The 25,628-nt window shown below is 44.6% G+C and overlaps 1 protein-coding gene across 1 annotated transcript in view; it reads left to right on the top strand.

The window, feature by feature from the left end:
* The window catches only part of LOC146805589 (E3 ubiquitin-protein ligase HERC2-like), a 1,563,844-nt gene that overhangs the window by 43,413 nt on the left and 1,494,803 nt on the right, over positions 1-25,628 (top strand). The window contains 1 exon segment of the mRNA XM_085622871.1: positions 25,039-25,153. Coding sequence (XP_085478997.1) covers positions 25,039-25,153 — 115 coding nt within the window.

A 25,628-nucleotide genomic window follows, 5' to 3' on the forward strand; every position in this document is an offset into this window, starting at 1 on the left:
AGGATTCGATCCAACCCAGACTACGCTGTCGCCACGGCAAGTTCGGAAGGAGATCGAGTTCCAGCCTGATGCACTGACCTGATGCTGCCATCCTCCTCGCAGAGAATCCAGCTCCAGTGCTCTCTGACTTCCCTTGCGGGGGGTTAGACTATCGAGTCCAGAAAAGTGATTCCAACCTCTCATTCTCAGGTATGGAGCTGACTAGAACTTAGCAATACTTTTGGCAACTCTTGGTTAAACTAAAGTATAGCTAGCTATACTTTAGAAACCGCACCTACTTCAAACCTCGTACTGCACTTAGGTTAGGTACACTGGGGTAGAACAATTTAGAAACATCAGATGAGTATCACATTTTAGCATTATGTTATTTATGTATGTATTTTGATTAATATATGTCCTAGCTAAAAACCATGCTATTGCAGTATTATTTAATCTTACTGCTAACCTCGTACATATTGTACTTCGCAGTCTCTTACGATTGTAGCAATTCATATCTCTTGCATGAGAAATAAGACTGTTCAATAAACCCTTTTATTGAAACACCCGTCTCTCTATTTCTGTGCAACTCTGTAGAAACGAAGCATGCACGATTGACTAAGTGAAACTGTTATCTATTGTTTCCACGATTCTGAGACTGTTCCGATACTAAAGGGAAACAAAGTTGTCATGTTTATGCGGTTGTCGGAGTCTAATCCCATCTTGTATATTCAAGAAGTTTCTAGTGACCTCTGAGTTAGCTGGCACACACAAGTAATTAAGTTTAATATACTTGATAGAGACATACTGACCTCAGTCCTATGTCAAATCTATAGTGTATGTTATTCCAATCCACAGAGCCTATCCGGGATATAGGAACTACACTACAGCGCCGTGTGATATTTGCCTCGAAAGAGACATTCCCTTTCCGCTTCAGCCTGGTACTGTGTTAGGGTCTCCCGTATCTTGGCTTCTGTGGGGCCTTCGCGCGTCCCCTGTACATTTGTATCCAGTTGCTTAAACTGGCGTTCCAGGCGTGCTATCATTGTGCGAATATCTCTGAGGATTCCCCCCTGCCTTGGCTATGCAGTGGCCCCGTACGGTGACCTTCAGCGCTTCCTATACGGTGGCCAGAGACGGCACTCAGTATATATCAATTCTCAGATATTCTTCTACTGTTTCCCCTAGTTCAGACTTAAACACTGCATCCAGGAGCGTGGCGGGCTGCAGACGCCACTGTCTAGTTTGGGGTGACGATCCCGGGGGTGTCATTGACATAATCACAGGGGAGTGGTCCGAATAAGTACGCGCTAAATGGTGAAAGGAGAGAGCACGTAGCGCAATGTCTCGTGATACGAGCCACATGTCTAACCTGGACCAAGTGTTGTGTACTGCCGAGTGAAATATGTCCTCGCGCTGTGCCGGGTGATGGTGGCGCCATACGTCTACCAGCAGATTGTCAGTGACTATTTGCTTGAGTTGGCGCTGTGCTTTGGACTAGTGGTGTGGCAGTGGGTGGGAGCGGTCGTTTGAGGGGTGTAGCGTTAGGTTGAAGTCTCCTGAGGTGGGCCGAGCCTGTACTGGCTATACGCGCCCATAAGGTAATGTAGTAAAGTTCATCGTCCACATTGGGCCAATAACTACACACCAGCGTGACGGAAGCCGATGCCGGCCTCCCCATGTCATGCAAAACCTCCCCTGTGGGTCAAGTGTGGAGCCCTCCTTGATGTACGGCACCGCTTTTTTAATGAGAATTGCCGCCCCTCTGGATAAGGCAGAATACGAGGAGAAGTATCTATGTGAGGCCCATCTTGTGGCAAACTGGGGCTGTTTTTTTGGCGGGGTGTTTGTCTTTCCTGCAGCATAGCTATGCTGACATGGTGTCTGTCTAAGTAGGCCAGAATGTGTTGTTTCTTTCTGGGGTCTCCCAGCCCTCTAACGTTCCAGGTGAGGAGGCTCACTCCCGCAATGGTATTGGCCCCTCGCCCGTCATCTCCCAATCTCCAGAATGTGCATGGACATGTCAAGTCTGCACTGATGGCTGCATGTGAGCGATACCTTCGCAATCTGATAAGTAGGAGTAGCACGAAAAACACCAATTTGATAAGGTCTACCTTTCTACCCCAACATTCCCGCACAACGGCGACCCCAACTTGCCGTGTACTGTACCCTCTCTCTGAACCCCTCCCGATGCATCCCAAAACATTTGAAACATTTGTGTCACCATTTCCCTGAGTGAGCATTGCACTGGCCATGTAATGGGGTTAAATGTAATTCGTAGCATAGGGAGATCCCAATACAAGAACAGGCCTACACAGTGCAGTAGCAAATTCAATAGAAAACAAGTCTTAAGTCTTTAGTGGTCCTTGTGACAGTGTCCCTCTATCAGAACAACAAAGGCAACTGCCTAACAAAAATGGTCCAGCGATGTGGGGGGGGGGAAGGGGTGCTCCCTTAGACGTGTGTCCCAGAGGGCGTGGCAGCTCCTCCGACACCATGGCGGCGTGTTGAAGGGGGCCCTGGAGTGCTAGTACAGTATCCGAAAGGGTCCTCACCATCCATAGAATGACTTAAGAAAGGGCGAGATGCAATACATTGATCTCACTTAATGTTACCTGCGTATTGGAGCAAATGTCTATGCCAACGGAGTCAGCATGTGTATTGCTCGATCTTTCCGGCCTTATTGTGTTGTAGAGCGATTGATGTGACTTCAGTCTCTTTCCATTCAAGTCTAGGAGGTTAGAGTAGTGTATAAAGCCTATTTATTAGGCACTTCAACATGATCCTGTGTTCTGTATAATAGACTGAAGTCAAGGGTGGAATGTACTGCTCGATCTTTCTGGCCTTATTGTGTTGTACTGCTATTGATGTGACTTCAGTCTCTTTCCATTCAAGTCTAAGGGTTAGAGTAGCGTATAGAGCCTATTTATTAGGCTCTTCAACATGATCCTGTGTTCTTCCCCATAGATCAGGGTTTGCATACATATCCTAGGGGATAGATTCGTTAGCATTAGGGGTAATCTGTTCTGTAGTAGGGGTATTTCATGGAGCTGAATTCAGGCCTGGTAGGCCTTAAACGGGAGAGATATTATTCTTCCACCGATGTTAGTCTTGTTTAATGAATGTATAATAGACTGAAGTCAAGGGTGGAATGTACTGCTCGATTTTCCCGGCCTTTCCGTGTTAAGGGAGGCCTAATGTGACTTCAGTCTCTTTCCATTCAAGTCTAAGGGTTAGAGTAGCGTATAGAGCCTATTTATTAGGCACTTCAACATGATCCTGTGTTCTTCCCCATAGATCAGGGTTTGCATACATATCCTAGGGGATAGATTCGTTAGCATTAGGGGTAATCTGTTCTGTAGTAAGGGTATTTCATGGAGCTGTGCTGAATTCAGGCCTGGTAGGCCTTAAACGGGAGAGACTCCATCTTTCCTCCTGCCCTGGCAGCTTGGGAAGCTTCAAGGTCATAGGCAGTGTTTTAGTTAGGAGGTGTTATTCGCTTGGAGAGAACCGGTTCAGGCCGGCCCTTATCGAAGGATTGTATTCTCCTTCATGCCGAAGACACTACAACAGGCCGGCCGGCTGGGAACGTGTCCTTGGCACGGGGAGGTACAGGAATTTGGTGGGCGGCAGGTTTCGAGCTGGAAATTTCCATGAGAGAATGCACATCTATATTAGTGAAAGTCTGAGGCAGACACTGGCACTTGCTTCTAGACCATAGGCGGCATCTGGCCGTTAGCAGTAAAGCTACTACTTATTCCAGGGAAGACAGATGACGAACCTGAATCTAAAGAGGAGAGAGTAGCCGATAAGGAAGAGGTTCCAGTGACTCGGAGAAAAAGAGAAAGGAGTAGATCTGTGACTGCAGAGGTGTGACTTCCAGGCGAAGCCGAGGCGCAGACGGGAAGGGAACCTAGATGACCTTTGAGTACAGGCTACATATAACCAAGGTGACGTCAACCCCTTACTATTAGAGTGTATAACTTAACCTTTCACTTTCCTTGCAGGTTGTATATATGATGTATTTTGCAAATGTGCATGTGGCATTTAAATAAAGTATTTAGCTTGTCGTGAGTTAGCATGTGTTGTGTGTCTTTATATAGGAGGATAGCCTATTCTTTCAGTCAGAGTTAACGCAGTATGAACAGAGGTTAATCCTGGTCAGGTAAGTGATAACTGGATGAGGGGGAAACGAGCCCCTCAAACTAGAGAACAGGTTGTGCTCAACTAATAGTCTTTGTGTGATCTGATATATATAGTAATCCCGATTACTACGGTAATAATAGGATGAGCTCGTGCTAAGGCTGCCGTGTGGTAGGAGATTCTGGGTCTGCCTGAGGCCGCGAGACTATGTGTGTTGCTGCCGTGTGGTAGGAGATTCTGGGTCTGCCTGAGGCCGCGAGACTATGTGTGTTGCTGCCGTGTGGTAGGAGATTCTGGGTCTGCCTGAGGCCGCGAGACTATGTGTGTTGCTGCCGTGTGGTAGGAGATTCTGGGTCTGCCTGAGGCCGCGAGACTATGTGTGTTGCTGCCGTGTGGTAGGAGATTCTGGGTCTGCCTGAGGCCGCGAGACTATGCGTGTTGCTGCCGTGTGGTAGGAGATTCTGGGTCTGCCTGAGGCCGCGAGACTATGTGTTGCTGCCGTGTGGTAGGAGATTCTGGGTCTGCCTGAGGCCGCGAGACTATGTGTGTTGCTGCCGTGTGGTAGGAGATTCTGGGTCTGCCTGAGGCCGCGAGACTATGTGTGTTGCTGCCGTGTGGTAGGAGATTCTGGGTCTGCCTGAGGCCGCGAGACTATGTGTGTTGCTGCCGTGTGGTAGGAGATTCTGGGTCTGCCTGAGGCCGCGAGACTATGTGTGTTGCTGCCGTGTGGTAGGAGATTCTGGGTCTGCCTGAGGCCGCGAGACTATGTGTGTTGCTGCCGTGTGGTAGGAGATTCTGGGTCTGCCTGAGGCCGCGAGACTATGTGTGTTGCTGCCGTGTGGTAGGAGATTCTGGGTCTGCCTGAGGCCGCGAGACTATGTGTGTTGCTGCCGTCTGGTAGGAGATTCTGGGTCTGCTTGAGGCCGCGAGACTGTGGGTGCTGAGATCGCGAGGCTGTGAGGTCTTGATATATATATATATAATAGGAATTCCCTGTCCTTAGGTGGTACATATATATGTGGTTATTTAGGTGTAAAAAGGCCCTAGGGAGGGGGTAACGTTCTGGTTAGAAAGGCTCTGTGGAGCAGGTTCTATCTGGAGGGAAAACCAAAGCAGAACAGCATGGCTACCTGCAGTCGGCCACGTGTTCGGCTGTAGTCGGTGCTCAGTCTTCTTCTTGATGCGCCGGGCCATCTCTGTCGCTCGTTGGGGATCGCTCCGCTCTCTTGGCTTTCAGCACTGTTTTTTTTTTTAATAAGTCCACCGCTTGTTGTGGGGTGGTGCATATGTGCTGCTTACCATCATAGGTGAGCCGTAGGCGTGCAGGATAGAGCATTGTGTACTTCACTTCTTCCTGCTGGAGTATCTTCCTGATGGGAACGAATTTCTTTCTTTTCCTGAACATTTAAAGTGAAATCAGGGTAAAGTTAAATGTCATTGGTCTCAAAGACAACATCTTTCAGTTCTCTTGCCTTGCGCAGGGTTGTATCACGGTCGCGATAGTTGAGCACTCTCGCGACTATGGGTCGAGGCGGTGCACCCGGCGGGGTGTTGGAGCCAATGTGCGGTGTGCCCTCTCTACAATGAGCATCCTGGAGAATGCCTCTTGGCCAAAGCATGTAATGAGCAGCCTCTCCACATAATCTTCAAGCCTTCCAGTGTTAGTGGTCTCGGGGACGCCAGTTATGCATATGTTGTTCCGCCTCCAGTGGGCTTCAATGTCCTCATTTTTGGCTGCAATCACCTTCAGCAGCTTGTCAATGTCTGTGAGTTTCCCCACCGCCTGCGTATGGTCGTCTTCTAGGGTAGAGATGCGTGCTTCAGCCTCCTTGATTCTCCCGTCTTGTTTTTCGATCTTCTGGGTGATCTGGTCCATTCTGACGCACATGGCAGACCCTCCAGCATTTCGCGATTCACTGAAAAATCACGAAATCGTCTGAATAGCGCGACTGCCTCGATATTTCCAATTATTGCTGCGATATTTAGAAAAAGTGTCTGCAAAACAAACAATGCCCGTTTATTGGCTGTGCGCGCACACGTCACTACGTACCGCTGTCCAGCCGTTCAATACCTGCTTCCTCAATTAGCCTTTGTGGCTTTGATCTGCCAATGCAGCACTCCTTACCTTCGGCTACTGGCGCCTTGCTCCGAGTTTTACTCTCATGACGCCAGAGACTGAGAGAGTGTCGGTCGGCTCAGGCTGTGGCAGCATGGTAGCAATTTCCTGCCGCCCGGGCATTTCCTGGCACTGTCTGCCCTGGATAAGTAGGCTTCTCCTACAACAGCAGTCAGTTACAGTGGAAGGTGAGTGGAGCATGGACGAGAACTAAAACTGTACTGTCAGTAGTCAAAAGACGGGCACCCGCCACCTCACTGTTTCATATGCCTGTCCATTCAAACACCAGAAAGCTGCTAAAGTGTTCTTTCTGAATCTGAGCATGCAAATACAAGATGTTCCAACCGTGTAATTTATCGTGACAGTGGCCATCTTTAACACAGAGAAAAAATTCATCACAGAAGCCAGAGTCTTGCTGCATTAGCAGCCTGGACTCCATAATGTGGCTGTCTGTGGGTCTCAAGGACTCTTCTGCCGGGGCGCCATTATCCCGTCTCTTTTTATTTTCCATAGAGGGCGAGAAAGATTACGCATGGAATGTTAAGGAAAACTTATGGCTGGGTGAAGAGTTCCTGGTGAGCACGCTCCATGTCGTACTGCCATTTGTTGGTTTTATTCTTCATGTAACACTGCTTTTATTGTGGTGGCTCAGCAAACGCTTGCCTTGTCAGAAAGCAGGATTAGGAGACGGCTGCTGATTAACCGGCAAGAAGTGTTTTGTGAATTTGGGCTTCAGTCCATGTCTGTGGATCAGAGAGTGGTCTGCAATCCGTCATCAACAGGGAGTCAATTTCAGTCACATCACCTGCTCTTCAGAAGACTCAGAAAAACTGACATGAGCAATAGAGGCAGCGGTGCCCCGGCTGGGGTGCATACATGGGTGATAGAACACCCCAGGGAGAAATAGGACCCCCCTCTTACGAGGTGCAGATTGAAGCTGTGCTTCTGTAGAGCCGCAGACACTTCAAACATGCTAGTTTCACAGTGGAATACCCTGCTAAATCAGTTTACATTGATTTAAGGCTGAAAAGGAATGATTCCGAATAGAATTAAGTGCCGCAATAATGCTGCAAAATTTCCACTTTTGTGCCGCTAAATTTCCACGTTTGTGCTGCTAAATTTGCACATCTATGCCGCAATATCCTGGGGGGTCTGACATGGAATCCATCTTCCCCTCTATGGAGGCAGAGCTTGCTTTCATTGTGTGGAGCAGCGTCTTCATGTCCACCTCATCTGTGCCCTGCGTCTCTGGACCCGCGCTGCCTTGTTCTGGGTCAGGCGGTGCCCTCTGGGCATTCTGCGGGTGTCAAAATTGAGTTTGGGCTGTTTGCCGTCCGGTTTCCCCATTGTCGCTAGGCGGCTGGGAGACACGCCCACCAACACAGTCGGTCTTCTGGCCGTTCGCCCCGGGCGGCGCGAGGGATTATGATGGGTGCAGGAACCAGATGGCGCGAGCAGCGTCTGACCGGCCGTGCAGCGCAAGGGCGGGAGCAGTGCCTTGATGCCTGTGGGGCCCAGTCTCTGGAGGGCTGTAGGTCTGTGGTTCCAATGCGGGCGCCAGCCCAGCGTGGAGCGACTTGGTCCAGGGCCTGGGCCGGGCAGGGGCTCTGGAATGTGTCTGTGCACCCCCTAGCCGAGGGGTGGACGCGTGAGGTGTTCAACCTGGATGACCAGATAGTGGAGCAGAGGGTGTGCTGAAGAAAGGATTAGGTTGCCCCTCACCTGGCGGGGCCTGCGCGATTTCTTCAAATGCATGATCTCCCGACCGGATGGGTCGTGTGTGGCGCATGACGCAGGGGCGGTTAATGCAGTTCGTTCCTCCTCTGCAAGTGTCAAGCTCACGGGGATTGTTGCGGGTTGTAGCTCCTTATAGGGTCAATTAGAGACACTCTCCAGTAGTGGGCTGGGGCAGTGTCAGGCAGACTATCTCACCGAAACTCTTCAGATGTAACAGAGACTGTCTGGCAGATTATGCATGATTTTTCAAGAATGGGAGCATGTGAAAGCGGGCTTTGTGGAGCTGATCGTCTCGCGTGCCTGGCCCTTGTGAGACCCCCGAGCAGGACACGCTCCCCGTCAATGTCCTCTACTGGCAGGCGTTGAGGGCAAATGCAGCTCACAGGTCAACAGGCCCCCAGCGGATCCGTTTTTGTTATTGCGGGCTCCGTAGGCGATGACACTCGTGCCCAGTGTCCGATATCGCAGGGCGCGATGCAATGTCGGTCTGTACAGGGTGGGCCTCATCTCTCAGTCCGAGAGGCGAGAGTGTTCAATTGCGGTGATGTTGTGCCTCGTGTTAGTTGCCCCTCTGCCTCTCTTCCCCCAGGGGATTGCTGGTGCAGTGCCGGGGACTGCGCCTATTAAAGACGGTCTGGCGGGATCAGCGCTCTTCCACAGGCCTCACTCACGCTGGGAAGGCCGTAATCCTCGGCCATGCGTAGTCGCAGTCCACTCCGGGGCAGCTCAGTGATCGCATGGAGAGCGCCCGTGCAGGCGCGGCCGCATGTCCCTTCTTCGCCCCCGCCTGCCCCACCGGGTACCTGCCGCTCCAGCTCCGCAGTCTCGGCTGGCAGTGTCTGTTGGTCCGTCTTGGCAAGGCTCCTCCAGGGTCTGTCTGAAGCAGATTGGCCTCGCTAGTCGTGGCCCAGTCGGCCATATCGCGTCTCACAGGCCCCAAGTGGAGTCAGCCCTCCACAGAGCCATCTCAGCCTCTGGCGTCCTGCAGGCAGGTCACTCCACCTCAGACTGTCCCTCCGGTCCAGAGGGAGCTATTGATGGCGAGGTACACCCTCGGATTTAGGATAATTGGTGAATAATTCATCCAGGGCTGACGGAGCCTCACTAAGGTGCAGCCATCTTGTCAGCCCGCCCCCTAGCGTCTCCGCAACAGAAATAATGTTACATAAGAAATATTAAAGTGAAGGATAAACATTTAAGAAAAACTGAGAAAAAGATGGATAGCATTGACTTTTAATAATTGTCCCCCAAAGTGTGTGCTTTTAAAAGATAATATGTGGATGGTAATTAGCAAGGAGTCTTCAAAATACAGTCAAAAATTGTCTCTAATGCCTTGCCAGATTCCTTCCCAGGCAAGCAAGATTTATGGTGAAGTTTTTTACCCCTGAAAATATACCAGGGAATGTGGTGGAAGATTAAAAGGTAACTAAGATATGACTCTAATTTAACTAAAAGTTAATATCCTGTGGTCCTTTCAGTGACAATTGAGGGGTTTCTCATTCTTTAATGTCAGGTTTTGGATTGCCTCCTTGCTACTTCAGTAGCTGTTGCTTTGGCCCTTGTCCCACACGTTGGTGAGTTTAGCATGATCTCAGGAAAGAGCTAATCTCCTTTACCTTCTCATTTTGTTTAATGCATTCATGGCAATTGCATTGGGCCCAATTTCTGATACTGAAATCCCTTTTCCAGTCCAATTAAGGTTTGCATACACTTCCTTCAGATCTTCTATTGATATCACTCTTTGACCATTTTTTGACCTTAGCCTGTCTGGACATCTGTTGCTTAGTGCCTCACAGGTTCCCAGTAGTTTTACTTAGACGGAATGAGTGTCGGATTTCCCCGAGGACATTTTGCGATGTGGACTGGAATCAATCTGAGTCTCTTTAACCCCTTGAGTGCCCATGACGAGATGGTCTCGTCATGGGCCGCGGTTGCACTGTGCCCATGACGAGACTATCTCGTCATGAACCCCGCCCGCTAATTCAACGCCCGGCACAGGGCGGGGAAAGGGCGGGGCACACAAGGGGTTAATGCTAGTTGTTGTTTACATATGGTTGTACAAAGGTGCAGGGAGGGCTTTGTCAGCTAATGTTGGAGCAGAATGTTCATGTGTTTATGATTATTCTGTTTTCTATTATTCGTCCAAAGGATTGATTCAGTAGACTTTAGGTTCCATACTCTGTTCCTTAGAATTTTGGGCAAGGCTTTTGAACATGTGCCTGCCCTGACAATAGCTTTTTCCAGAGATTTTGTTTCTGCATTTTGATGTTTGATGCGGCCAGCTTCTCTTTCCATTAGTCACTCACTCAAACTCTACTTTATTCAATCGTTAATAAATAAGATCAGAAAAGTATATAGCAGCAATACATTTTAAAAAGACATTCTCTTGCATAGCTTATAACAATCAATTCTTTTTATCAATTCTAGAAGGTTATATATAAAAAAAAAAGTACAGAATTCATTATGAGTTTCAGTGGATGCATACATAAATCTACCAGATCAAATATAAAAGATAAGTCTATTAAATGATTAAAAAGAAGAAAACTTCAAAAAAGTTACGATCCCAGAGACTTTATTTTTTTTGTACAGGTCCAAAGTAATAAAGCCAACGAATAGCACACTACATGGTCAGGTAATAATTTAAAGAAAAATAGTGCAGCCCTACATTGTCCAAACTTAAAAAAGAAAGTTTAAAATGGGTAAGAGGTATGTTTTCCTCTCTTTATGATAGTAACCACACAAAAACAATAAATGAAGATCTGATTAGGCAGAGGTTGTATCGCAGGGGCAATCAATCAAATCTGAGTGGTTGAATGTTTTCGATGGAAATCCTAACATTAGTGGTATCTAGTTTAACCAAACTGCAATAATGTGAATTTATGTTGTGGTATTGAGACCTCCTCTAAATAAGGATAACCACCTTCTAAGGTAGATAAGCGCGGTTGGTAAGCCAAGATTGACTGCTTCTCCTAGTTATTTCTCATACGTATGTATTGGGCCTTCCGCATAAAAGTGTCCACCAATCTTTGCTTTGATATTAGCCTACAGGCCATTGGATCCGTGAACAGGTCTTTCAACCCCAGCTCAGTCAGTTCTTGCTCGACTTACCATTAGTCCAGTTCACCTTTTCCATCTAATCTTGTCCCATGGATTTTCTTTTGGGGGTTTTCCGTTTGTGAATTCGTCAAAACCGATTTCTTTCTTTCTTGTTTTGGGGCATATTCCCCTTCTGAATCTACCTTATGCTTTCGTCCAGTATGTTACAAATTCTTTGTTCTTTCTAGATCATTGGGGAATAGAGCAATAGTATACACCCTTCCCCCATTGATTTCTTTTGACCATCTTGTGTCATTGGTAGAGTGCTCAATTTCTTGTTTGGCCTTTGTACTTTATGCATGGGCAGGCACAACTGGCTTTTCTGTCTCCCAATTAGGCCAAATTAGGCAACTCTGCTGCAGCAAATAGTCAGCAGAGTCCAGTGCCTGTCCAACATTTGTCAAACAACCCTCTGTCTACAGGGGGTGTAGGAGTGCCATTTAGACATTGGGATCTGTTGCCATTTCCAGTTGCACATGCCAATTCTTCAGTCCACTGGTTCCAGAGAGTTTCTGAAATCTTAATCTGCACAGCACCGTGAGGTTTCATTTTTTTTCAGATGCTAGCAAGATTTTTCAGTTTGTTACAGAAGTTTGTCTCCTCCATCAGCATCAGGCCATGCCCACCCTTCCCTATCAAAGATTGTCTTCTAATGCAGCTTGTGTCTATGACCTCCGGGTGCAGCCTTTCTTGCACTTGCTGTATTACCCTCCTTTCGGAAGTCCACAGAAACCCTTGCAGAAATGGTGAAAGCTATCAGACTAGCTGCTCCATAAACGTGAACCTTTAATGGGATTGAAATTGCATTGTTTATATTCTTACTTGTTTTCAGTATCTATGCTTTGGTATGCCAGTTGTTTTGGATGAACTATTCTGGTATAGATGTGATGAGACCTTAGCAAAACCAGACGCAGTTGATCCCTTGCCCAGAATCCTGATTAGGTGCTGGCTCATAAAATTATCTGTTTCCATCGTCGCTGCTCACTCGCTCCTTTTGTTAAACTGCTTTCCTATTCATCTTTGCCGCTGGATCGCTTGTCTGCCTTCAGATTGCATTCGCCCTTTATGCAGAATGTCTCTTCCTTGTCTCTTAAACTGTCCGATATTTTATTCTTAAATGCATGCACCTCCTGTAGCTGTCACTTCTCTTTTCTCGGAGATCTTTTAGTTTATTGCTTTGTGTTCCACTGCTGATCACCAATAGTCCAATTTGTTCCATCTGAGATTTTATACTCTGAGCCATGGGCCAAGGGACCTTTGAGGGAACTAAAAGTAGGGTACAATGTAGACTAAATCTATCATTTAAGGATATATTTCCTTTTACCTCACCTGGTTACGGACAACAAAGCCCTTTATTTTTCGTGATATTATGACCAAGTGCTAAGCTTAATTTTGGCACTGTTTGCAGCTTTAATCCAAGTTTATTGTAGATGCATTACATTACCATAGGAAAATCTAGAGCAACGGAGGATAATATAAAACTGCACTTGAAACTCATCCTGCAACATTGCAATTCATGAGATGGGGATAGGGCATGGAGCTAAGGCATGAAACCAAAATGGCTAGCCTAAAATAATTCCATAGAATAGGATTATACTTAAAACAAAATTTTCAGGTTTGCAAATTGATAGTTCAGATAAACCGCACATTGAGAAAGTGTAGGACTTGGGTGGAGGGGCAGGGTGTATAAAAAAAGAAGCTTGCAAGGAGAGACACACAAATGGTGAGGTAATGCAAGATGTTAATGAGAAATTGGGTATTTAATGCGATTCTGGCAAATGTCATGGTCTTAACCTGTAGCACGTCTTTAGGTATGTGCCTGCCTGTTTTCTGAGTTTTTACCCTAGCAGAGCTAGGAGCCAGCCAAGGTTAATATTTTTCTCAGAAACCAAAGCCTTCTCATATAGGATGTCCTGATTCAATTATAAAACTCCAAATACACTTTGATATAAGATGTAAAATAAAAAAAAGAAGAAAAAAAGCCCAAAAATTACTGACGGAAATCTGAGCAATAATGGATTAATTGTTTGCAACTTTGTAGAACTCTGTTTAACCTGTAAAGGAGAGCTGCAACTTTGTTGATTTTTCTCTGTTTCTGAGAATAATACATTTTTGCAAAAAAGTTGTTGATGGACTGGAGTATGGATTATTTCTAAGTGGTAGAAGAGAAGCCTTATGAAAAGATTTTTCTTGGAGGAAAATTCTTTTTGCTTTCATCTTGTTCTTTCAGGCTGTGAAACTGTGTACATGTAAGTATTAATTACTGAACATCCTCTTTGGTCAGCAGTGTCTACCTGCTTTTCACTGCTCTAAAAATCTGTCTGCTGCTGTTCTAAGAAACGTGAACCTGCCTCACTTGATGCTCATAGCACGCAGTACAGCCAGTTAAAACAGCTGTCTAGAGTGGATATTGATACCTCGTTGGAGCTAAAGAGACATTCTTTAAAGCCACAGGTGACTGCAATGGCTTACTTGCAGAGATTACATGCTGGGGGACATTTTCGGGAAGCAGTTTGTCTCAATCCCTTCTCACTGTCTGCAAAAACATGTTTTTGTGTGTATAATAAAGAAAACCTTTCCAAAGCTGACCAAATGTGAGATTTGCTTTCCAAACCCATCCCAGCTGAATCTCTTGGGAAGTCTTCATTTCCATGATCAAGTAATTGGGGTTCATGGGAGCCCTCTTGAACATTTGTAAATGAAAGCCTATGTCCAAGTTCTGAGGGAGAGAAGGGAAAGATAAATCAAATATTGGTGCCTACGAGTTGAGCCAAATGATCTGTGATTCATATCACCACCCAGCCAAACCTCCTGTCAATTAGTCCAGTGTAGTCTTTGTAATTTAACTGGTGGCACAATGCAGGTCAGGTCTCATCTCTCCCCAAAGAAAGATGTATTTTACTTTGCATTTTAACACTAAAGCAGGCAGTAGTGTATTAATGACTTTGGTGCTGTAGTGGTTACTCCTATCAATTCGTAAAGGACAACTAAAATCACTTTTTGTGGTACTGATGTAGATCTTTGACTCGCATTTCGCTCTTTTGCTCTTCCTCCATGCTTTCGGACTGTCAGTCACAAAAGTACTTTTTGCTTTAGTAATGTAGTAATTGGTTTATGTTTACCTTGTTTAACCAAAATAAACTTTAATTTATCGAGAGACAAGTTGAAGGTTTACAATTTACGCTGAGCCCATCTCCATTATCTCAAGCTGCCTAGTTTCAGATCACAATGAAAGGCAGCGTGCTATTTTACTGTCTTATGTATCTATATATACTTAAGTATTTATGTACAGTAGCAGCAGCAGCTAATGTCTCCTTCTATCCACTTCAAAGCACTCCATTCTATTAGTCTGTTAGACACTTGGGTTAAGTCATTCTTCGGCCTTTTTCAATCTCTGAAATATTTGTGCACATGATATTAAGTTTCATCTTTGCTTATAAAAGGGAGACACTAGAGTGATTACAGCGCCATAGTTACTTAGTTGATGCATTTGTTAAGTTGAGACAAAACCCTTGTTGCTTAATACGTGTTGTACGTTTTTATGTGTTGGCGGTATTGTAGTAGTTCAAAAGAACCATCACTAACAACCTTGTCAGTCCTATACAGTAGCAAAGGTATTTTTGAGGTGTTGTTGAGGAGAAGCAAGTTTTCTTCCATGCAAATGATACGTTCCCAACATGTTGCAGTCTCATTTTGGTCTGCTGATCTATTATATGGGCGGAATTATCTGAGAGTCATCAACTTATGCTTGAAATTGGCAATTGTGTGATTCATTCACCTGAGCTAGTGGGTTCATTTAGGCATTAAGTGAAGCGGGAGCTTATTCAAATGTCAAGAAGTTTCTACTTTGTTTATGTCCACTTCTTAAAGCAGTTGTTCTTATTCCCATTTACTCAATGCTCAAGACCGCAGGTGTATGTATGCTTTGAAGTGATGTATGGAAACTCAAATGTAGTTGCTACTTTATCGGGGTGCTTTCTGGGTTTGGAGATGTGACCGATAACTAAAGACCAACAACCCAAGAGCAACAACCACACAATGTGACCTATACACCTCTAGTAAAGCAAAGAGGTTCTTCACCATCAATATATACACAATAATTGTACAAACTAAAAACAATGAGGTTTCATCCGTATGGCTACAAATTTGTGAGACTCGTTTTGTGCCTTTCCTTTTATATTACCAGTTATTTATGTAACCCCCTCAGTACTTCCCCACCCCCGAGGAGGACTTAAATGCAGTAATATTTTCTTGCTAGTATTTGTGTTGTACATAGGTTTGAAATTTAGTTGAATGTATGGACTTGAGCTCTTTGGTGATGTCTCACTAGAAGGTTCTCATGCATTTTTGTATTATTCGAGAATGGCAAGTAGCACTTAAGACAGTTTAATCTAGTTTAAGGAATGCAGTACTAAAATCCCCTAAGGTAGTGTAGAATTTTGGAATATTGAAGGAAATATGACATTTTGAAGCATTCATACGCTTGTAACACTTAAGAGATGGACTGTGAATGAAGCTCCTTAAAAATGGATTGAGTATGAAATGCTTTAAAGTCATACTATGAATTTGTCATTCTGACACTGTACTTTGAGATGTATGCTATGACAAGTATGTATCATTTTGGTGCTAGAAGGCCTTGCCTTCAACATCCCCGGTAAAAAAAGATTACTGCCAAGTCTAACCATAAATCTTCAACTTCTCTTGGGAAGCTAGACATTCCATAAAAAAAGCCAAGAGCTTCAGAGCTCTAGGAAGGCAGGAGATGGATGTTTTTATTTTTAAAAAATATCCTTATTAGCATATATAATAACATGACAAACCATCAGTATACATTCAGTATTAACACACTGTAGGGCAGCCAGGCAACATGTACAGTAGTTGGTAATCTATTCACAGTACGTCTGCCATCAGGTTCGCATCTGTTATTCCCGATAACTTCCTCTTATGCATGTGCCTCCACTTTGTGAACCCAGGTATATCTACTGTAGTCTCTGTCTCCGAACTTATCAGCTACCCTTTATCTACCAAACACCCTCCCTTCCCCCAACTAACCTCCCCCCCCACCCCCTTCCATGTCTGTTTTATGGTCACACGTCTCATGTCTCCGTCAGTGAGCCTTCCGTCCCTTGTCTAATCACTGTCTGGCTTGACGCTGCTACCCAATCCGCCTCCTGATCGGTCTCTGACCCACCACCAGATGTTACACCTTCCTCTGCGTAATCTCCGTCTTCACCATTCGTCCCTCCCAACTGTCAGCTCTGTCACCATTACCCTCCAGGCCCGTACATCCTCTTCTAACTTCTCATCTCGTCGAGTCTGTTGCATCCGAATCACTTCAGCGGTAGCCCATTTTTTATGTCCCGCCCCCACTGCGCCACTGTGGGTGGCCTGCGGCTCAGCCACGAAATGGCTATCCGTCTTTTCGCGAGCACCATTCCCAAAAGGACACATTTCCTGCTAAGATTCTTATTCTTGGGTCCGGGCAGTAAGCCCAGCAACACCACCCGGATCTCCCCTGCTGTCTCCGATCCTGTTGCTCCCTGCAACGCAGTCGGCACTCCTGTCCAATATTCCTGCAGCTCAGGAGATGGATGCTTTTTGTATGAGATGGTGACTAGAAGCTGGTTTAGTGTTTGAAATTCCAAATTTATTTGATCATGTTTTTGGCCTAAGCCATTACAGTATATGTTTAATGCTTCAATTTATTAAGCACACACTACAAACTGGACAAACAAGTTATAATCAAATAGATGTGCTCATATTCATGGGCATCAGTTGTTAATTTTTGCTATTTACGTGATTAATAGCCCTACATTATTCTACCCCAGTATATGCTCCTTCAAGGTTTGCATGCAGTCAATGGCAGGTAATAAAGTAAGCCATTTTGTACTGCTCTGGCTTTGTTTCTCTTAGGATTACCATTAAGTCTTCCTTTATTTTCGACACAAATGGGGAAAGCTTTTCTTATAAGTAGGCCCTTACGTTTTTGAACACCTAAACTAATATACATGTATTATTCAAAATGGGTCCTTGTTTTGCAGAATATAGCAACAGTTATGAATGTTATATTTCTCCTTACATAGTATCACAACCTCTGTCTCCAGAACGCTGTGTGTTCATGTCACCAGTATTGTTTCTTTAGCCTGGACCATTAACAGGCTTGTTTGCAGCCTTATGGGAAATCTCTTACATGCTGTCAATTTCCAGGTATCCAAACCAGTGGCTTTCAGAAACCATGCTCATACTGCTGTTAAGTGTTTTCTGTCCGTGGGGCAAGCTGGGCAGAGCTTATAAAGTAAAAGGAAGTGTTGTGCAATAGCCTTTCCTTTTAAACCAAGTCTTCTTCTGTACAGGTCCACCTCTCGACGCAGCGTAGTGAGTTCTCCCCAACCTGTGACCCAGGGCTCATTTTATAATGAGTGTGTGTTCTAAAATTTTTATTATGAGCCACAATTTTAATTTAATAACTTAATTTGTACAGCGCCTGCTTGGGACATGCATCCAATCCAGTTCCTAGCATTTCCCAGTTGACTGTCCTCTTAAACTCCCTTCCCAACATGGTGGATGACACAGACTGACAAAAGTGTAGCACCTTCTAATCCATATTATGTCAGGCTTGCAATAGGAATTGCTGAACCACAAGGAGCCCAGTGACTTTAGATGGGGAGGGGTTGTCACAGCTATATTTCTGTAAGAGGAGAAGCACTCTAAATGAAGTAGATTTAGATTATTCCTGAAGACTGGATTCAAGGAGTTCCAAAATTATGTGCCCATTATGAATCTATCCTTCACAATCTGATTTCCTTTACTTGACCTCGGAGTTTAACAAGCACTCCACTATTACAGTTTGTTTGGCCCATGCCTTTGTAGATAGAATTGATGATTTTGACCGCAATTCATGGAGTTTGAGTGTACTTTAAGAACTGTGGTAATATGAGCTGATTTCTTCAGATTCGTGCATAGCCTGATGGGTTTTGGTTCTTTGTTGTCTCAGCGTAGCTTTCTTATGTGCCCCACAGAGTTTAATTTACAGTACTCAAATTGGGCAGATGTCAGGGCTCTAGTAAGCCTGATGCAATGTCTTAACTGAAGGTGAGGAGCATCCTTCTTCGCATCAAGTCTATGTTGTTGGTATTTTGGACAACTGCTGTGATTAGATGAGCAAAGGAGGAAAGTGAATTGAACCACTCCTCCAGCTCCTTTACCAGTGTTATGATGACTCCTAGTTCTTCCAGCCAGTTGAGTGCCAAACTACCAGCTGGTGAGTTCTGTTTTTAGGAGTTAGGTCATTGTGCCTTTAAAAAGGAAGTTGGCTGCCCTTCATCGAGAAGTGTTTGCGATTCCGATGAGGTAGTGATGATGATGTATGCCATTCTTTTTGGACATCCAGGTAGATATAGAGGTCAATATTACCCACGGTGTGGAATTCCAGTTGATGCTGTACAGGCGATATTAGGTAGACAGCAAACACCTGGGAGGCAGTGGTTACTCCTGTGGAACTCCTCACCCTAAGCCCCCTTCAATGGGATGAACGTACGAGGAGTTCAAGCCAACATTTATATGCGGAGTTCGATTAGAGATGTATGACTAACAGAATTGTTATTTCAGAAAAATCATTTGTTGCAGACACTCCACCAGAGCCTTAATTGCCAGACACTCTACCAAAGCCTTAATTGCTCAATTATTCCCTTTTGTAATCCTCTCTCTGAGCGCTCGCTCGCTCTCTCCCTCCTCCATGTCTTTCTTCTCTCCTCTCTCTCTTCTCTCCACCTCTCTCTCTTCTCTCCTCTGTCTCTTCTCTACTCTCTCTCCTCTGTCTCTTCTGTCACTTCTGTCTCTTCTCTATCTTCTGTCTCCTCTCTGTCTCTTGTCTCTTGTCTCCTCTCCTCTCTGTCTCTTCTCTTCTCTCCTCTCCTTTCTTCTGTCTCTTCTCTCCTCTCTTCTGTCTCTTCTCTTCTGTCTCTCTCCTCTCTCTTCTCGTCTCTCTCCTCTTTTCTCTCCTCTGTCACTACTCTCTTCTCTGTCTCTTCTTTCTCCTGTCCCTTCTCTCCTCCCTGTCTCTATCCCTTGTCCCTTCTCTCTGCCTCTTCTCTCTCCCTTCTCTGTCTCTTCTCTCTCCCTTCTCTCTGCCTCTTTGTCTCTTCTCTCCCTTCTCTCTGCCTCTTTGTCTCTTCTCTCTGCCTCTTCTCTCTTCTCTCTGCCTCTTTCTCTTCTCTCTCCCTTTGCTCTCCCTTCTCTCTGCCTCTGTCTCTTCTCTCTTCCTTCTCCCTGCCTCTGTGTCTCTTCTCTCTCCCTTCTCTCTGATTCTCCCTTCTCTCTCTTCTCCGCACCCTTCTCTCTGCCTCTGTCTCTTCTCTCTCCCTTCTCTCTGCCTCTTCGACTCTTCTCTCTCCTTTCTCTCTGCCTCTTTGTCTCTTCTCTCTCCCTTCTCCTCTCTGCCTCTTTGTCTCTTCTCTCTCCCTTCTCCTCTCTGCCTCTTTGTCTCTTCTCTCTCCCTTCTCTCTGCCTCTTCTCTCTGCCTCTTTGTCTCTTCTCTCTGCCTCTTTGTCTCTTCTCTCTCCCTTCTCTCTGTCTCTTCTCTCTGCCTCTTTGTCTCTTCTCTCTCCCTTCTCTCTGCCTCTTCGTCTCTTCTCTCTCCCTTCTCTCTGCCTCTTCTCTCTGCCTCTTTGTCTCTTCTCTCTCCCTTCTCTCTGCCTCTTCTCTCTCCCTTCTCTCTGCCTCTTTGTCTCTTCTCTCTCCCTTCTCTCTCCCTCTTCTCTCTCCCTTCTCTCTGCCTCTTTGTCTCTTCTCTCTCCCTTCTCTCTGCCTCTTCTCTCTGCCTCTTTGTCTCTTCTCTCTCCCTTCTCTCTGCCTCTTCTCTCTGCCTCTTTGTCTCTTCTCTCTCCCTTCTCTCTGCCTCTTCTCTCTCCCTTCTCTCTGCCTCTTTGTCTCTTCTCTCTCCCTTCTCTCTGCCTCTTCTCTCTCCCTTCTCTCTGCCTCTTTGTCTCTTCTCTCTCCCTTCTCTCTGCCTCTTTGTCTCTTCTCTCTGTCTCTTTTCTTTCCTAGGCAAAGTTGAGACACCCTTGTTGGCTTTGATCACTCCCAATAGGTAACCAAGACTTGCAATGTCTGAGGCGGCATGAGGTGAATATTAATGGTACTTATGAGACTATACCCTGTCCCCTTCTGGAACATGACAAAACAGCCAGCTCTTGTTCACAGCATTGGTTATGGTCATATGTCCATATCTCCACATGTGAAGAATTAAGTGATTGACTTGGCTTTTTTTTTTTTTTTTGCAGGTAAAGTATATTGCTGTGAATGTTTTCTCTAGGACCCATTATAAGTATCTCCCAGGTTGGCAAAATAACAACAATTTGAATTAGTTCATTTTAAACTCAGAGTTGTGATTTGTGTCCAAGCACTGACAAACATCACTATTCGCTCTTTCTTGTTCAGTTTGGTCTAACTGTTTTTATACTAATAATTGGCCTAGGATTTGTCTAAGCAGAACTGACTACACTAATTAGAATTTGCAGTAAGAGTGTTAAGAAGAGACAGCTCCTTTGTTCCCAGGTTGGATCAGGAACACATTCCTGTTTTATACAACTCTGTTAATGTGTTTTGGGAGATGATATGCCTCCAGTGTAGGATTGTCTATGTACAGTTTGATTGAGTTTAACAGAACTAAGCCTCTGTAATGAAAGGGTCTTCATGCAACAGAGTTGTTTGTACCCTTCTGTAAGACTTTCATAGGATTAATCAATGTAAGATTTTAATGTAGAGTGTTTAAATCTCTCTATGGTGGTTTTGTCCCATGGCCCAACCATAATAATGTTTGGGCAGTTGAAATAGATATCAAGCCAAATACTGACATTGATGCCCTAGATTCAGATTGAACTCCTGTGTTTGCACATGGATAATAACACGATCTTGAGAGAGGATATTAAATGTGTGGATATGTAAACAGATCTCCTTTAGGCTGACTCAACATTTGATTGTCAAACCCCACATTGGGTCCATACACTACAACCTCCCCATCAGGTTCAGGGGGTCCCCAGTCATTTAGACAGCGGATGCTTCACCTGGTCAGGTCGAAGGTATGGGTATTGCAAGGGGCTCCCTCACCAGTCCTCGCGGGGGGCCTAAGGTTTCTTTAAGCCACTGCTGCCCATATCATACTTTTCTAGGTAACGGTGACATTACTTGTGAAAATGTCTTATTCTAATGAAGACTCTGCACTAACCAGTATTGTACTCAGTACATTATATTGACAAAAATAATAACCTCCCTGTCTGGCAATGAAAAGAAGAAATATTAAATCTGCAAGCGGAAACAAACTTTATATTCTGTTACCACAAAGAATGTGGACCAGTAGTTGACGTTTCTTTCCTAACATAACTGTCTGTCAAATATACACTGGTGGAAGGGCAGGGTGACAGTGCAGTTGGGATGAAGAATCGGGAGGTGCTTGCACAATAGGTTTTCTTTTTATTGTGTGTACTCCATAACAGAGGTTGCTTTACATTGCTCTGTGTACATCAAACCGAATAATAGTGACCGTGTTTATTAGGCCCTCAGGATTATCTTTAGCTTTTCCCCTGTGGGAACAGAAAATAGCAACCGCCTTGGATACATCCTTCCTCCTGCTAGAAATAACAGACAGCCGCTGTCTTTCTTTCATACATAGCTCTTAATGTAATATTTCCTTCCTTGTTGAGGCCCCAGAATAGGTACTAGAATATTTCCCACCTTTGGGGTGGGTGAATGTTCCTCATTGACCCGGTTTCTTGATGAAACCACCTAGGATCTACCCCATGCGTGACTATGGCCTTTCCCTGTTTCCATCTTTGCCTCATAGAAGGCTGGGCCACGCATGACTGCTCTGTAGAGCTTTCCTAATTCATACTTGTTGACTGTCTGGGTAACCTCTTGAGCCCATCATGCAGTTGACTTATCTCTGGGCATCTGTCGGTATGCTTCCCCACTTACATGAAACCATGCCTCTGGACAAACTGAATAAATGCCAGCCACCTCCTGTCCATGAATAGAGAGGAAGTGCTGCCCTATCTTGCAGTTGAAGAGAATACAGCTCACCAGTTGGGTTCTCTCTGTATATTAAACTTGCAGTGCATCGTACCAGCGTTCAGCAGTATGTAGTTTTAGTTAGGACCTAGGTTCCATGTCGTTATAGTTAGCTCAGGTAACTACAACTGCTGAACTTAACTGGTTTTGTACAAGCGAATTCTGAGCCTAACTATCACATCCCTGTAACCTTTAGTTTTTTCAGGGGGGGGGGGGGGAGAAAGGGGGGAAGGAGGGGAAGGAGGGAGAGAGGGAGAGATTTTTTTAAAATAAATAAAATATCTACTTGTTCATGGGGCAGGTTGCTTCATAAACCCACTTGTCCTTTTGGTATTGTGTAGTGCGGCGACAAATTATGGCAGCAATCTTCTTATAGAAGAGCTCTGATAATAGCCCTCTAATTATGCCAGAGCTCATACCAAAGTAAGATTTGAATGCTAGCAATTCCCATATTTTGCCACCTTTCCGCAGATCGAGAGACTGGGACTGGAGGTAGCGGTAAGTAATAGTTCCCCGTGGTTGGAATGCCCTTTTGAGTCAGTGCAAACCTACAAACTTGCATGTTTTATGGGTTTTCCTCAGCTTGTCTAATATTTTTCCATACAGAGAAAGGTGTTATAATTTACTCCCGACAAGGGCAGAAGTAAAACCTCTTCCAGGGTTGAGTCAAAAAAGTGGTTGGTGGGAAAGCAAACTTGCTACCGCTGAACATATTTTCCACATGAGCAAATCTACACATGAATATTTGCATGTGCTAAAATGCAGTTCGCAAATACTTTCCAGGAGTACGATTTCCTAACCTACTTTGGTAAATTCTTGTGAATTCATGAAAGCCGTAAATCAGTACTAATGCAAGGACATATAGCATGGGTGTACTTTTGTGACTTTATTTAAGAATCGGGGCCCCTTTTTGGGGCTGGTGTTAACCAAGACGTGTTTTTCAATAAAATTCTATCTCTCTCTATGTGTCCCGGCTGGCTTCTCTGTGAGTGACCACATTCTGCTCTTTCACAAGGAGCATATCGGCATGCAAAGTAGTTTTGTTCAGTGCTACGAACTACTGTGGTAATGTGTGGTTTTTGAGACCAAATATATTTTTGCTTTTGACAATGTTTGTTATAATGAGGAGGCCCGAGCAACTCCCACAACCATGAAGTTTTACAAAAATCAACAAGACATGCATTGACAAAACCAAAAGGCTGACCACCAGTGTCATACCTATTGGCTTTGCCAGTGCTTGTTTATTTTCATGTTTCCAATAAGTTTGTTGAAACTGGTTACACTGCTGTTCCATTATGAATATGTTTTGGAAATACTAGCATGCATCAACACGTTTTACTAAATGATGCTTCAAAGAAATGGCATCTAACATTTCACCGTAGTTTAGCAAAACGTTTTTTTTCCTAGTTGCATTTGAAATCAACAGATCATCAAGATTGATTTCAAGCTTTTGCATATATTTGCATCTAATCAGAGAGCATCCTGGAAGCATTATACATAGCCTCATATTGTTGAACTTTGCAAATTTGTGTACACATGTTTTTACTGGAACCACTGTCAGTAGTGCAGTCTGAACTTAAGTTTCCTTAGAGCGTTCACCTGATCCATAATGTGGTACTGTAATCTGGCTACCGAAGCGTTTGTGCTGCAGGGGGTTGGGCCTAAATGAAAACTTATGGTCCTTCACCCCAAACAATATGTCCTGGGCGTCGGGCTATAGGCATTACACATGTGTGCGTGTATATAGATATAATCAGTAGAAACCAATAGAACCATACTGTATATAGAGAGTAAACTCATAAACGTAGTAGTCACCCTGTTGTCCTTTACTTCTTTTCCGCTTGACTAACCAGGAAAGAACCTGAGAACTTCTAATGCACCCCTTAAGGCTAAGAATACGGCGCCAATATACATTGACAATCTTCCTTGACAGAGTATACGATTATTTCTTAGTTATACATAATTAAATGCCTTTGTAAATGGGAGGAAAATGACCATAATCCCTATCCAGTACCACAGGAAAGTGCTTGGGGAGAGTTGGGAGCTGGTGGAGATTGGGCAAGGAGGGGTATTTTCTTGAGGATAGTATTTGGAAATAGCAGAGAAACATGGGGTGAGTTAAAAGACATCTGGTTGGCTACATAGGTGTGAGGAGGGAGCACCTTCTCATGAAGGGAAACTGTCGCCAATCAGGCATTGAACTGGTGAGGTATTGCTTCGCTTTTAATCGTCATTGGATGTGGCAATGAATAGAGACTATATTTGTAAGAATGTCTTCAGAGTGTCCTGGATTTTATAAAAAAATAAGTATCACATGATGATTTTTTAATACATCTCAACAAGCAGCTCATTATGCTTGAGAAGTTGTGGAGACTGCCAGTGCCTAGGGATACATATCTTGAGGACCATCACCGCCGGGGCTAGCACCAGTCTTTCATGATTCTAGAGGGTGGCGGAGTCAGTTATATCATGCCATAGAGCCACTCTCTCTTAGTTAAAGGTACTTCTATAGCTAACGTATCGATCAGTGTTCCCAATCCGGGACCAAAAACAATGGAATTCAGGACAATCAAATTGTCTCCAGCCGTTCAAGTAGTGCAACATCTCTGGTTACCTAAGGAATACACTACACTTTATTGAAGAAGCAAAAGGGGAAATGTGTTAAGGATCGGTAAATGTGTTTCCAGGTCGCAACTACTGATTATTAGTTTATGGAGTAGGTAAGGTATATTTAGAATCGGAAATTTAGAGTAGAATAAATTGTTAGTGCTACAGATATTTCACTTACCTTGAAATTAAACATTCCACCATTTGTCACTAAATATTTGTCAAAATGTAAACTGTCGGATGGCTTTTTAGACTGGCTTTTTAATGTGCTTGACTTTTGTTTTCTTCTTTTCTTCCAGTTGACTTTCACACGGGATGGGCTCTGCGGCCTTTGGAATGAAATGGTGAAGGATGGTGAGATTGTATACACTGGGTCAGAATTAGTACAGAGTGGGGAGCTACCTCCTAGAAAAGGTAAGAAACCTTTCTCTTGCAAACGTGTTTATTCTTGAAAATTCATGCTATAAATGTAAAGTTATTTGATTGTGCCTCATTTTCACTTATGACATGCTTTGCAAGGCTTTGTATAACCAGGGGCAATTCTTTGCACAAGACAAAAAACGTCTATGGCAACTAGGATCTGGATACAATTTAGTTTACCTCCGCTGTCTGGATGCTTTTGAGTAGATGTGCTTTGTATGTTTCTACACATAAACTGTAGAAGTCTGCTGCCCACATTTTGCTGCGTACCATGTCTGACAGTTGTCTTCCACCTCCAAAATCCATGTCTAAGGACCCTCACAAGAGACTACATGGTCCTTCTTGTTACCTGGTAAACCTGATGACTCTGCCCTTAGGCAAGAGTACGCTTGAATGAGCCCCCATTGCCAAGAAATGTTTGAATGTGTCAAATGGATTCATGTCTGAATTTATTAAGGCATTGGTCGTG

The sequence above is a fragment of the Triturus cristatus genome, chromosome 8, assembly GCF_964204655.1.
Source record: "Triturus cristatus chromosome 8, aTriCri1.1, whole genome shotgun sequence".
Classification (NCBI taxonomy): Eukaryota; Metazoa; Chordata; class Amphibia; order Caudata; family Salamandridae; genus Triturus; species Triturus cristatus.